The sequence below is a fragment of the Muntiacus reevesi genome, chromosome 4, assembly GCF_963930625.1.
Source record: "Muntiacus reevesi chromosome 4, mMunRee1.1, whole genome shotgun sequence".
Lineage (NCBI taxonomy): Eukaryota > Metazoa > Chordata > Mammalia > Artiodactyla > Cervidae > Muntiacus > Muntiacus reevesi.
The window spans coordinates 127,646,586-127,660,616 of NC_089252.1; the positions used below are offsets into that span (position 1 = coordinate 127,646,586).

Consider the following 14,031-nt stretch of genomic DNA (forward strand, 5'->3'; position numbering starts at 1 on the left):
TAAACATTTCTTGCATCTTCTCAATCCTTGTCTGCAGACTATTTTTCTGTAACTCCATTTTGTTTTCAAGATTTTGGATCATTTTTACTATCATTATTCTGAATTCTTTTTTAAGGTAGACTCCCTATCTCCTCCTCTTTTGTTTGGTTTGGGTGAGCACTTATCATGTTCCTTTACCTGCTGAATATTTCTCTGCCTTTTCATTTTGTTTAGATTGCTGTGTTTGGGGTGGCCTTTCTGTATGCTGGAAGTTTGTGGTTCCTCTTTATTGTGGAGGTTCTTCCCTGTGGGTGGGTTTGGACAAGTGGCTTGTCAAAGTTTCCTGGTTAGGGAAGCTTGCATCAGTGTTCTGGTGGGTGGAGCTGGATCTCTTCTCTCTGGAGTGCAATGAAGTGTCCAGTAGTGAGTTTTGAGGTGTCTGTGCATTTGGTGTGACTTTGGGCAGCCTGTATATTAATGCTCAGGGTTATGTTCCTGTGTTGCTGGAGAATCAGCATGGTATGTCTTGCTCTGGAACTTGTTGGCTCTTGGGTGCAGCTTGGTTTCCGTGTAGGTATGGAGGCTTTTGGATGAGCTCTTGTTGATTAATGTTCCCAGGAGTCAGGAATTTTCTTGTGTTCTCGGGTTTTGGATTTAAGCCTCCTGCCTCTGGTTTTCAGTCTTATTCTTACAGTAGCCTCAAGACTTCTCCATCCATACAGCAACAATGATAAAACATCTAGGTTAATGGAGAGAAGATTCTCCACAGTGAGAGACACCCAGAGAAGTTCTCAGTTACATGGAGAAGAGAAGAGGGAGGAGGGAGATAGAGGTGACCAGGAGGAGAAGAGGGGGAATCCAAAGGGGAGAGAGCAAGCTAGCCAGTAATCAATTCCCTATGTGCTCTCCACAGTCTGGAACACTCAGAGAGGTTCATGGAGTTACATAGAGAAGAGAAGAGGGAGGAGGGAGACGGAGGTGGCCAGGAGGAGACGAGGGGGAATCAAAAGGAGAGAGACGGATCCAGCCAGTGATCAGTTCCCGAAGTGTTCTCCACAGCCCAGAACACACACAGAGATTCACAGAGTTGGGTAGAGAAGAGAAGGGGGAGAGAAGAGGTAGAGGTGACCTGGGGGAGAAAAAGGAGAGTCAAAAGGGGGAGAGGGCAATCAAGCCAGTAATCACACTCCTAAGTAAAAATGGGTACTGAAGATTGGATTCTTATAAGTACAAAATTGATAACAAATGCCAAGAAGCAAAGATTAAAAATCTAGAGTAGAGGTTAGCCTCTCAAAAATGCAATATTAAAAAAAGAAAACAAAATCACAAAAATTATTAAAAAAATATATATGAAATTCACTTTAAAAATAGGGTCTTTTTTTTGCAATGTAGTAGCAGGTTATAAAAATGAAAATTAAAGGAGTAATAAAGGACATAAATTTTTTTAATTAAAAAATTAAAAATATTATAATAGTAAAATATATCTTGGAATTTCTCTGGAGCTGTTGTGGGCAGTGTGGGGCCAGTTCAGTTTCAGATAGTTCCTTTTTCCAGCTTATACTTCTTCTCAAGGTCTAAGGCCCCTTCCAATGTATTTGGTGCTAACTTCAGGGTTTTAATCTGTTGTGCCAGTCACTTCCAGAGCAGTTCCCTCTGTTTATTTTGGCTTCCTCTGTTTGCAAGTCTCTTCAGTGTTTAATTTCCACCCTGACACAAGGGAGCGAAGGTGGTCACTTATCTAGGCTCACTTGTTCAGTCGTGCTGTGGGGAGGGAGGAGCTCTGCAAACAAACATCACTGGCGTGTGTGGGGAGTGCGTGCAGTGTCTGGGCCACACTGGGTTTGCCCCTGCTCATGGCGTGTGTTCTTTCCCCATCTACACTGCTCAGGCCCCAGGTTGCTCTGCAGGGGAACTGTCTAAAGCAGGCCCTGGGTTGCGTGCACTTCCCATGTCTAAGCCACTCAGGTTCAGGTTCTCGGATACTCCACAAAAGCACAGACTGGGTTGGGCCTGAGTTTTGAGCCCTTCCCAGGTCTGCGCAGCTCAGGCCACCAGGTGCTTGGCACGCGCACTCTCCCCAGGTGGGCAGTGCGTCTTATCACCTCCCCCGTCCCAGCTCCTTGGTCTCCTGGGTGCGCAGCGGGAGCACCGTCTCTGGTGTGCCGTGTGTCTCCTCTGGGGAGCTCATCTCTGGCTGCAGCCCTCCTGGCGGGTGTCAACCATCCAGGATCCCAGGAAGACTTGGTTAGCAACTGGGAGCCTGCTCGCAGTTTGGTAGTGGTTGCTGTCTCTGGGACTGAGATTGCCCCTCTCCGGCTCTGGTTGTCGCCCGCCTGCCTCTCTGCCTCCAGTGGAGGGAGAGGCCAGTCTGTAGCCAGCTAGCTCTCCTCTGGTATTCACTCAGTCCTTGGTTCTGTGAGCAGCCGTCAGTGCCTTAGGTTAGAGCTTTTTGTGGGAAGGTTCTCTCTCTCTCTCTCTTTTTTTTCCCTCTCTCTCTCTCTGGCTATCCCATAGTTTGGGTTACTCTCTCACGTTAGCTCTCTCAGATTGTCCTCAGGGCATTCAGACCTGGTCCTTACCCTAAACAATGCAGCCCGTGCCTCCCAGTTCAGCCCCTGTTTGCTGGTAGTGGATGCGAGCTTCTGGGAGTTGAGGTTAGGTGCATAATCTGTGGGTTTTATTTATTTATTTCTCCAGGTTATGTTGCCCCCTGAGATTCCAAAACTCCCCACAGACCTGCCGGTGAGAGGGTTTCCTGGTGTTTGGAAACTTCTCCCCTTTCACGACTCCCTCTCTGGGGTGGGTCTCCATCCCTAACTCTTGTCTCTCTTTTTATGTTTTATATTTTGTCCTACCTCCTTTTGAAGACCATGGGCTGCCTTTCTGGGTGCCTGGTGTCCTCCACCAGCATTCAGAAGTTGTTTTGTGGAATTTGTTCAGCGTTCAAATGATCTTTCACGGAGTTCGTGGGGGAGAAAGTGGCCTCCCCATCCTATTCCTCCGCCATCTTAGGACCGCGCCCCTCCCACCTTTTTTTTTTTTAAGATATGTGTTTTTAATTAAAATTAATCATTTATTTTTGGCTGCGCTGGGTCTGTCTTCACTGCTGCAAGTGGGGGCTACTCTAGTCGCAGTACGCAGGCTTCTCATTGTGGTGGCTTCTCTTGTGGAGCATATAGTGTCTCTCATTGATTTAACAATGTCCTTTAGATTTCCACTGCCCATCACTTAAAGTCTAAACTTTATGTGTTTATGTAACCTTAAAGTGGTCTCCAACAGCTCACCTGATTGGACCTTCATCTGATTATGCTGCCTGCTTGGTTTCTATGCTGCTAGCATATTGGGCTCTCTTTCTAGTTCCTTTAGCATGCCATGCACATCCCCGCTGCAAGATTTTTGTGCTTGATATTATTCATTTTGCATGGGTATCTTGCCTTCAGTTTTGGTCGACTTTTTTCTATCACTGAATTCTCAGCTCCAAAATCATTTGTTGACTGTAAGAAAAATGCACAATGTTAGATCTGTGAGTTTGAGTTTTATTCAGAGACTTTATGAGAGCTATAACCTAGGAAATAGCTTCTCCATAGGTCTGAGGGAACTGTTGTGTGGAAGTAGGGGAGAAGCCCTAATACATGATTTAAGGCTAAGAAATACATGCAGTCAAGCATACCTCTCAGTAAAAGGTCACTGTTAGTTACAAGACACAGATAAATCAGTTAATGATTTTAGAATGACTTCTATGTATGGGAAAATGTAAGAATCTGGGTTCATGAAAATTCTTCCTGAGATATACATCTAACTTTCTGATGGGCTTGTTTATCCAAAGCACAGAATGCCTCATCTTGTTTTGTATCCCGAATTCCTTTCAGGGTGCGCTGTAGGTTAATAGCTGCAGTGGCTAATGACATAATCCTTGTAGAACTAAACTGTGAGCAATTATTTGTTTTATATTCTCATCTCCTTCCTTGATTACCTACTCTAAATAAAACCACTCTTTGTTTCCTCTGAGATGTAGCTGATTATTTCATTCATTTGTTTATTGAGTTGACTGTTGTTAGGTGTCACTATTAGAGTGTAACTTCCCTACGATGAGAAGTCTCTTTTGTCTTGTTTACTGTAAAATACCTAGCACTGAGAACAATGCTTTCCCTGTAGTAGATGATCAATAAATATTTAGTTAATAAATAAAACCTTGTGTAACAGTGTTCTCATATATCAGTGGTCCCCAATCTTTTTGGCACCAGGGACCAATTTCATAGAAGACAATTTTTTCACTGACTGGGGGTAGGGGGGTGGTTTTAGGATGATGCATGTAATTATGTATATATTACGTCCATAATGCATGTAATAAAAACATTACATTTGTTGTGCACTTTATTTGTAATTAATGCTGCCCCGATCTGGCAGGAGGTACTGGTCCATGGCCTGGAGGTTGGGGACCCTTGCCATATGTGACTGGGGTTCTGGAGGGAGAGTATCAATACTGAACATGGTTACCAGCAAAGGGTAGAACTCGAGATGAACTTTTGAGAATGGGTAAGATTCAGACTCACTGGAAAGAGAAGAGGATATTTTACATGAGCAAGTCTTGCGGGGTGGGGACAGTATTCTGTTTGTCATTTGTAAATGTCATTCAATGATTGGGGTGTCTTGAGTTATAAATGATTCATGAAAAATTCTATCCTTTCTAGAATGATTTAATTCATTCCTATACTTAGTATAGGTATTTCCTAAAGAAAATTCTAGGTATTTATAATATTAATTGTAGAAGATGCACATTTTTTACCCTTATCTGTTTGTCTTATTTCTCATTTTTCAAGGCAAATGGCTAAAAAGATGATCTTTCCTTGGGTTGGCCGAGGTCATAAAATTATTTGTTGTCAGATAAAATATATACTCCTAGAATTACTTTTTACTATTTTTATATGAACACTTTTTCTGACATTGTAATTTATGTATTAAGTAAAAGTTATTTTAAGAAATCATGTTAATCTTTTGTATTCAGATTATATTTATTAACTATATTAACTATCTCTAATAGTCTAGTCTTTCTCTACCAATGAGATTATTTGTTAAATTTTAATGAATTAAGCAACAGTATCCTGGTTACTTAGCAAAGTGTACATGCATAATTGGGATCGTTTTCCTAATCATATAAAATTAATCATTTCAGGTCTTCAAATTCTGCTTTAAAAGTAGAAATAAAAGAACAAATTACATTTTCTTCAGTTGATTTCTATTAGATACATGGAGTCCACGTAGTTGGAACTCCACAAACCTCTAATTTACAAATTTGTTTTAAAAATTTTCTTAATATTATCTTGAGATCACTGCAGTTGATGTCTTTTCCTTTCAGTCCTTCACTAATGCCTTGCTATGATTCTTTGTATGTCTGAGTTTAGCATTTCATTAAGGTTGTAGTCTTCCTTGACTACATGATACTTTCTCCTACCATCCTTTTTCATACCAGAAGTTCTCAGCATTCTGTTCACTTTTTCTATCTTACCATATGCCAGACAAACAAGATAATTGCCAGTGACACCTTATAAATCAATAAGCAGTGATATGCTTCTAGACCTCATGATTATCTTTCTTAAGTAACAAAATACTCTTCCCACAAGACAGCGATAAACATGTCTGCCCAGGAAATTTGTTTCTCTGACTCTTACCACATAACAAGTGATTTTTAAAGTGTAATATAATTAAAATTATAAAATGAATGTGACTACTTTCATTTAGATGTATCTTTCTTTTACACCTTGAAATATGGAATAAAGAAGAGTAAAGATTGTTATAAGTAGCTTTTAATGAATTAAAAAAGAAAAATCCCTGAAGTATTGGGACTATCAGATCAGTCCACTGAAAATTTCTGAAGGCAATGCCAGTTCTGAAGGTTTTAATGAATAACTGGCTATAATAGAAGATGGTTATAATGAAAGATAAACTGACATGGAACGTGACACATCATTCATTGAGTCAACAAAAATTGAAGTGCCTCCTCTATGCCAGGTGTTTATTTTTGTTGTTTTCTTTCTTGCTTTTTTTTTTTTTTTTAACTACTCCCTTGACTAACACTGACTGGCTTCCATTGATACCTGTTTAGCAGTCCTTAAAATAGTCTCTCTCCTGGGACACATATGTGAGTTCTTTGTGAGGGAGGTGGGGGTTACCTACACTACCTGCATCCTTGACATGACAGAACCAGGTCCAGCTCCAGCTCTATCTTTTCCAACCCTTCTCAGTTCTTCCTTCTTGTGTTCTATCCCACTACTGTTTGCTGCTCGGGTGTGTTTGCACAGAGATCAAACTTCTTGGGTGAGGTACTGGTAAGATGGTTCAAGTCTGATCACTCTGTGTGGTCATACTTGACCCACGGGAGACTGTGGCATCTTTGTCAGGGCAAAGGTGGGTGTACAGATTACTCTCAACTCTTCCCAGTTTCCTTTTTCTCTGATCAACCAGACACATGAGTGGGAAGCTTCCTTACCTTCCAACGAGAATGTGTCATTCTCTCCAGCAGACATCCTCCATGCATGGTTGCGATACCCACAGGGCCCTCCTCATTTAGCTGGACTGTGGGCAGAAGCACCTTCTTTCCATCCTTTTGGCAGCCAGGAGAAACCCATGGCATCAGAGACTTGGGACTTCAGCAATGTCTGCCTTCACTTCCTCTAGTCTTCTACTTACCTGGAGTTGGGAGAATGGGCATGCATGAAATGTTACAGGACAGTTTTTGTTTTCAGGTGAACCAGCAAGTAGTCTCACTCACATCTATTATATTATGCATATATATATATATATATATATATATATATAAATCATGTGTTTGTATATAGTGTATATATATATATATATACACACACACCTATACGTGATATTTAGAAACATTTGGAGGCTATTGGTCTTTTAGCATATAAACTCCTCTATGTTGGTTCGCTAAACTTATTGCTATGTGAATGTCACTACCTCAACTACCTCCAAATTACTTCTTGGTGAAGATAGGAAGTATCACAACCCCTATCTTGCAGTATTAATTTATGTGATGTGACTAGTATGGAGTTTTATAACAGATCCTTTTTAAGTCATGAAAAATATGAATTTATCTCTTTCTCTAGATATCCTATTGTATGACATCTAGAAGGGAAAAGCTATTTCAAGTAATTGTATATAGCAGCAAAGCCAAAGTAGAGAATCTGACTCCAGGTATGGACTATGTGTTCCACGTGAAGACAGTTAGAGGCAAAGATTACAGCGCATCTGTAATGGAAAACGTGGCTACAAGTAAGGAAATATCATAAATGAAATTTTCACTTTATAGTTTTATGAAAACTGAAAGTATTTTGCCTCCAGAATATTAAAGCTATTTTTAAACATAAAGTTTGATAATTAAGGAATAATGATGATCATGATATGATTAAGAGAACTCTCAAAAATATGTGAACTTCAAAAAAAGTCTTTGTCTAAATTTATTGGGGACTACATAGAGTTTTTTAATAATCTGAAGCAAACATGTATATATATATATGTATATATGTATCATGTATGCCACATATGTAGAATATATGTATGTATACACACGTGCTATATAACATGTCATAATGTTATAAGTATAGTTCATTTTCTATTGACGTAGGGGTTTGATAAAGGAGAAAATTTATTTTTTTCTTCCTTGATGTTTGTGAATTCATTGTAAATCAGTTTCATATTGTTTTTGAGTGGGGAGGAGTGATAGTATGTGTCACCAACAGTTCTTGTGAAAATTTATGATGCTTACAGGATCTCCTCTCAGTGGAGAACAAATGATAACGCAAGAAACAATATTACTTTGCCAGATGAACTGATTAAAAATGCAGCGATATAGAAATGCTGAAAACTTTGTAATTGGAAGAACCACATTTGAAAATACCTTTACTTCTGACCCTCACTTCCTCTCTAAGTTACTCTATTTCATCTCCATCCAATATCTAGCTATCTGTTAGGTGGTAGCTAACAAACCTGTAACTATATCATATAAGGATACTTCTGGTTACGAACATGCAGGAGGCATAATTCTAGAGGAATGTCTATTGGAAGTGATTCATGATTTGATTAAGGAAAGATATTTGGGAACTAGAGAGGATGTTAATGTGACTTAAAACTCATGTTTATATAATAGCCTATATTTCTCTATTTGCAGAGCTGAGCATGTAAGATATTATACTTGAATAAATTCAAGGATTATTACATAGATTTTTAAATTATACTATTTATGTTTGCTTTATTTTTTCATATATGTGTGCAGTTTTTACTTATATATATTTATCTTTTCAATAGAACCATCCAGGATTTGTGGCTTAACCTTGAAAGATGTGAATACTTCTTCTGCACATTTAAGGTGGAATCCAACAGAGACCAATTTCACTCATTACAAGATTTATATATCAAACAGAACATTTGCAGAGGAATATCTTATCTGGGGCGTGATGACTGAGCACACAGTTACAGATCTGACTCCTGGTGGAATATATAACATCACAGTATACAGAGTGAGAGGAAGTGTTGAAGGGTCTGGCACATTTATCAGAGTCATTACAGGTATATTTACAAATTCCTTTCGATATTTAAAAACTTCACATTTTGCATATTGTGCTGCTTAAGATAAAATTTCATTTTTTTTAATTTGAAATTTTACAGTGTATAGAATATTTCAGAGGGTAAAAATACTCATTGTATTCTAAGGATTTTGGGGATAATATACGTAAGATATAAATTAGATAACAGAGTTTTGGCACATAGTCAGTACTCAATAAATACGCCTAATACTATATACAATATCACATCAAATGAGAGGTCCAGCTAGTAGAATTAGGTGGTTGATTTGGGGATCATCCATTCTCCTACAACTGTATTCTTTGTCTTTAATATTCTACTATGTACTGTACATATGAAAAAGCACAGTCTTAGGGTGTGTGGAGAGGAGTAAAGATTATGAACATGGAAATACTTACAAGTCAAATTAAGAGATGAAGCAATGGAAGTATTTTGGTCTTATTGTGGTCGCACAGCAAGGGAATGATTACCTTTACTGAATGGATGGAAAAGTCTCTCCAGGGCTGCAAAAAGATAAGGAGTTTCCTAGGGGAAAAACTAGGGGGCTTGTGGGGTGTGTGCAAAGGAGGATTCGGAGAGAAGGAACAGCCTGTGCAAAATTATGGAGGTGTTAATGATATGGTGTGTTTGTGGAATTTTAAGCAATTCAACATTGCAAGGTTTTGTTTCTGTATGAGAAGAGAACAAAATCCTATTCTGAGTAAGTTAAAGCATCATTTTTGTATATCCAAATGAAGTTGTTGCTGCTGCTGCTAAGTCGCTTCAGTCGTGTCCAACTCTGAATCCCCTGTCCCTGGGATTCTCCAGACATGAACACTGGAGTGGTTTGCCATTGCCTTCTCCAGTGCAGGAAAGTGAAAAGTGAAAGTGAAGTCGCTCAGTCATGTCTGACTCTTAGCGACCCCATGGACTGCAGCCTACCAGGCTCCTCCGTCCATGGTATTTTCCAGGCAAGAGTACTGGAGTGGGTTGCCATTGCCTTCTCCAAAATGAAGTTGTTAAATTATTAATATTTAAATTTTCATAAGAGAACAAGATTGCAGTAATAACTGATGAGACTACATTTAAATGATCTTTAAGGCTATGGATCTGACAGATAATCCAGAGCAGACATATGATGATAACTCAGTCTGTAGAACCTTTGTTATGTGGGTGTCACATTGTGTTGTGGCGCTGTAACAAATTGCCACAAACTTTGTGGCTTAAAATAACACAACTGGACTGTGCCAGAGTTCTGCAGGTCATAAGTCTGACATGGTTTCTAATCAGGCTAAAATCAAGATATTGGGAGGCTCTAGGGGAGAGTCCTTTTCTTTGATCATTCAGGTTTTTTGGAGAATTCTGTTCTTGTGGCTGTAGGACTGAGGTTACACACAGGTTAAACCTTGCTGGCTGTCAGCTGAGATCTGATCCCCCTCTAGTGAATATCTCATTCCTTGGCTTGTGACCTTCTTCCTCTGTCTTCAAAGACAATAAAACAAAATCGGATTGCACTCGTGCTTCAACTCTCTTTCCATTTTTACTGTTACATCAGACTCTTCTGCCTTTCTCTTCCACTTTTAAGAGTCTTATGATTAGATTGGGCCCACCTAGATAATCTAGATTGCTCTCCTTGTTTTACGGTTCATATTCTTAATTCCACCTGCAAAGTCTGTTTTGCCTGTAATGTAATATATTCACAAGTTCCAGGGTTTAGGTTGTGAGCGTCCTCAAAGGGGGCATTAGTCTATGTATCTTACATACTATTATTCTCCTAAATGTGATATTTGTGTGATAATGCAAACAGGCAGAGTTTGCAATTCGTATACCAACTGCATTCCTGTATTTGACACTTGCTAGCTGAGTACTGGGCTTCCCTTGTAGCTCAGTCGGTAAAGAACCTGCCTGCAATGTAGGAGACCTGGGTCCGATTCCTGGGTCGGGAAGATCCCCTGGAGAAGGAAATGGCAACCCACTCCAGTATTCTTGCCTGGAGAATCCCATGGACAGAGGAGCCTGGTAGGCTACAGTTCATGGGGTCAGAAGAGTCAGACACGACTTAGCAACTTAACTACTACTACTAGCTGAGTACTATTGGGCAAGTTACTTAGAATTCAAGTTGATGATCTCTGAGATTCCTTATGACTTTAAAATTTTTTATTACATTTTAATTTTTATATATATAATAATATAGCATGTGATGTGAATTTTCAGCATGTTCAAGTGAAAGATGTGGGGACCACATACAATGGTGAAGAAAACACATTCATTGTTTTAAGAGTTATAACTGTATGGAAACCTTGTACAATGATATGGATAAATGCACATTGTAGGACATTTTCTAAAAAAAAAAGTGCATGTGTTAAATGATATATTGAATGTCTTTTTCTTCAAGATTTTATGATAGGTAAAGTATATAATCAAACACATTAAAACTGGGCCCATTGTAGAAGTTTTAGTCTATGACAAGTTTTCTTAATTGCCGTACTGTTGACATTTTGGGCTGGGTGATTCTCTCTTATGGGAATCTGTCCTGTACATTTTAGGGTGTTTAGAAGCATGTCTGACCTCTACCCACTAGATACCAGTAGGGTCCTCTTAATTGTGATAATTGAGGAATAATTAATTGTGACAACCAGATATTTTTCTTAACAATCCCCAGAAGTCGAGAAAATGCCAAAAATTGGGAAAAGCCCAGTAGGTCTGTGTTAAGCACCAATTAAATAGTACACTGAGCAAATGTTGAGCAAAGATATGATCAATAAAATGTTTTATTTATGAACAAGTCAAGGAGATAATGTGGTTAGTGTGAGTGACCGGATTTGCTCACTTAGAATTTGGTCAGAGGAAAAACTGAGCAAGATAATGCCAAAACAGGAAAGTTTTGTAGAAGATATGGAATATCGGTAGCCATTTTAATGAAAGATGGAAGCACTTCATGAAATAGCAGGAACTTTGTGTCCTGGTTGGATCATGTAGTTTAGGTGAAGGTTTTTGAGAGATTAGAGGTAGGTGTTGGAGAGCAGTGATTTGGGAGGTGAGCAGATAAGAGGAAATGGAAAAGGAAGGTAACCTAGGTTTGCTGACAGACCTCTGGAGCAAAAGTAGTGATGGCAGCGCTGGGCAGAGCTCTGCGTGGATATGAGGAGAGAACGATAACCGAGAAGTGAAAAAGAAGTCAAGTGTGATTTTACTAAGAGATGACGAGGATCTGTGAGGAAAGACAGCAGAAAGAACAATAGCTATTAATCATAGCTTGCATTTTAAGCTCTTGTTGTATTCAGACTACTCTTCTAAGCACTTTACATGTATTAACTTTATTCCCACATAAGTGTGTGGCAAAGAGGATTATTACCATTAGATGAGGCCAGAGAGGTACAGATGGATTAAGGATTTTGCTTAAATTCTTAATTTATGTGGCAAAGCTAGAATCTGAACCCAGTTATCCAGTAATAGGGGAGCTCCCCAGGCGACTCAGTGGTAAAGAATCGACCTGCCAGTGCAGGAGACTCGGGTTTGATCCCTGGGTTGGGAAGATGCCCTGGAGAAGGAAATGGCAACTCACTCCAGTATTCTTGTCTGGGAAATCTCATGGACAAAGGAGCCTGGTGGGTTACAGGCCGTGGGGTCACAAAGAGGAGGACATGGCTCAGTGACTGAGCACAGCATACGTCCAGTTATAGGGCCCATGACCAGTGCCCTTACTAAAAATTGATTTTTTTTAGACACCTGTTGCACCTAATTTGATGATGATTTAGTAAAGGATATATATTATTTTTTCAATATTTTAAAAAAGATTTCTTGATACAGACCATTTAAAAATTCTTTATTGAATTTGTTACCATATTGCTTCTATTTTGTTTTGGTTTTTTGGCCACAAGATATGGGGGATCTTAACTCCCCAACCAGAGATCAAACTTGCATTGAAGACGAAGTATTAATCACTGGACTGCCAGTCAAGTCTCAAGATGTTTATTTTGTTTACAATTTATACCTAGTCCATTTTCAAAGTATGCGGAAACTAAAGGAACTTGATAAATATATGTTGCCTTAACATTGGACATATTTTGACAGTTGAGGTCACCTCAACTAATCATCTTAGATTTGAAAGAAAAATTTATGTCATCCTATTTAATGCTTGAATCCTTTCTAAAATGCTAATATGTTTAGAATTTCTTCATCTGCTATTGTTCATAAGCCACTTTGTGAGGGTTATGAGAGTGCAGTTCTCATGGTGATCGAAACTCGAGCTCTGAAGATGTTGCTTCTGGGTCCAAGCCCTGGACCTACTATTTACCTATTTCTTTGAGACCTCACTGAAGTTACCTACATTCTTTGTTCCTCAACTTTCTCCTTTTTAATTGGCAGTGATCATAGTATCTCCTTATGATTTGTTACAGTGGTTACATAAGACAATCAGTGAAAAAGTTTAGAGCAGTGCATAGTGTGTTATAAACTAGATATGAATTTTCTTACTATTCTGCATGTCTGATATTTCCTTGGTCAGAACATATATTATGCCCAAGCTATGATAAATCATTAAAAGACTCGAACGTGATGTTGAAAGCTTATCATATACAGTGTCGGTACATGGGAAGTATAATAAAAGTTAATAATAATGGTGTGTTTTTAAGTCTTCACTTTTTCCTTTAAAATACCTGTCCACTGTAGGCCCTGTTTCCTTAGCACTGTTCTGATAGGCGTGTGTGACCCTTTATGGGTATCTCATGGTGTGTACCGTTGTGCTATCATTTCGTATGCACTCTTTTAAGAATCACAATCTACTGAGCAGCTGCCTAAGAAGCTCACTTTTCCATTTGGAATCTCTTCTTACTCTGCATCTCAAAGGTTAATCCACCATAGCTTGTATCAGAACTTAGTATGTGTGGTCCTTTTAACTCTTTTGAACTCTTTTCCTATGTAGACATCATAGGATCACACTTGTGTTTTTTCTCATCTTCTCAAAATGCAGCTGAGGTAAATTTACTGAAATACCAAGGGGAAGAGTTGAGAGATGCTTTAGAACTGCACTGTCCAGTAGGCAGTGATTAGCAACACACAACTACTGAGCCTTGAAAAGCGACTAGTCCAGACTTGTCCAAACTCAGATGGGCTCTAAGTGTGAGCGACACAGGGGATTTCAAAGATTTAGTATGAAAAAAAGTGACCACCTCATTAATAACTTCATATTGATTATATGTGAAAAGATATTTTTTATATTTTGTGTTAGATAAAATATATTTTTTAAATTAACTTTACATTTTTCTTTTTATTTCTTTAATGTTGTTTATCTTTTTAAAATTTTGTTTATATTGTGGTGGTTTTTGCCATACATTGACATGAATCACCCATGGATTTACATGTGTTCCCCATCCCGATCCCCCTCCCTCCTCCCTCCCCATCTCATCCCTCTGGGTCTTCCCAGTGCACCAGCCCCGAGCACTTGTCTCATACATCCAACCTGGGCTGGTGATCTGTTTCACC

General features: G+C 39.0%; 1 protein-coding gene across 4 annotated transcripts in view; it reads left to right on the plus strand.

Moving 5' to 3' along the window:
- PTPRQ (protein tyrosine phosphatase receptor type Q) overlaps window positions 1-14,031 on the plus strand; it is a 291,398-nt gene that overhangs the window by 43,289 nt on the left and 234,078 nt on the right. For all 4 annotated transcript variants that reach the window (XM_065934147.1, XM_065934148.1, XM_065934149.1 and 1 more), the window contains exons 17-18: window positions 7,095-7,260; window positions 8,293-8,553. In XM_065934147.1, coding sequence (XP_065790219.1) covers window positions 7,095-7,260; window positions 8,293-8,553 — 427 coding nt within the window. The remainder of the gene's footprint in view (window positions 1-7,094; window positions 7,261-8,292; window positions 8,554-14,031) is intronic.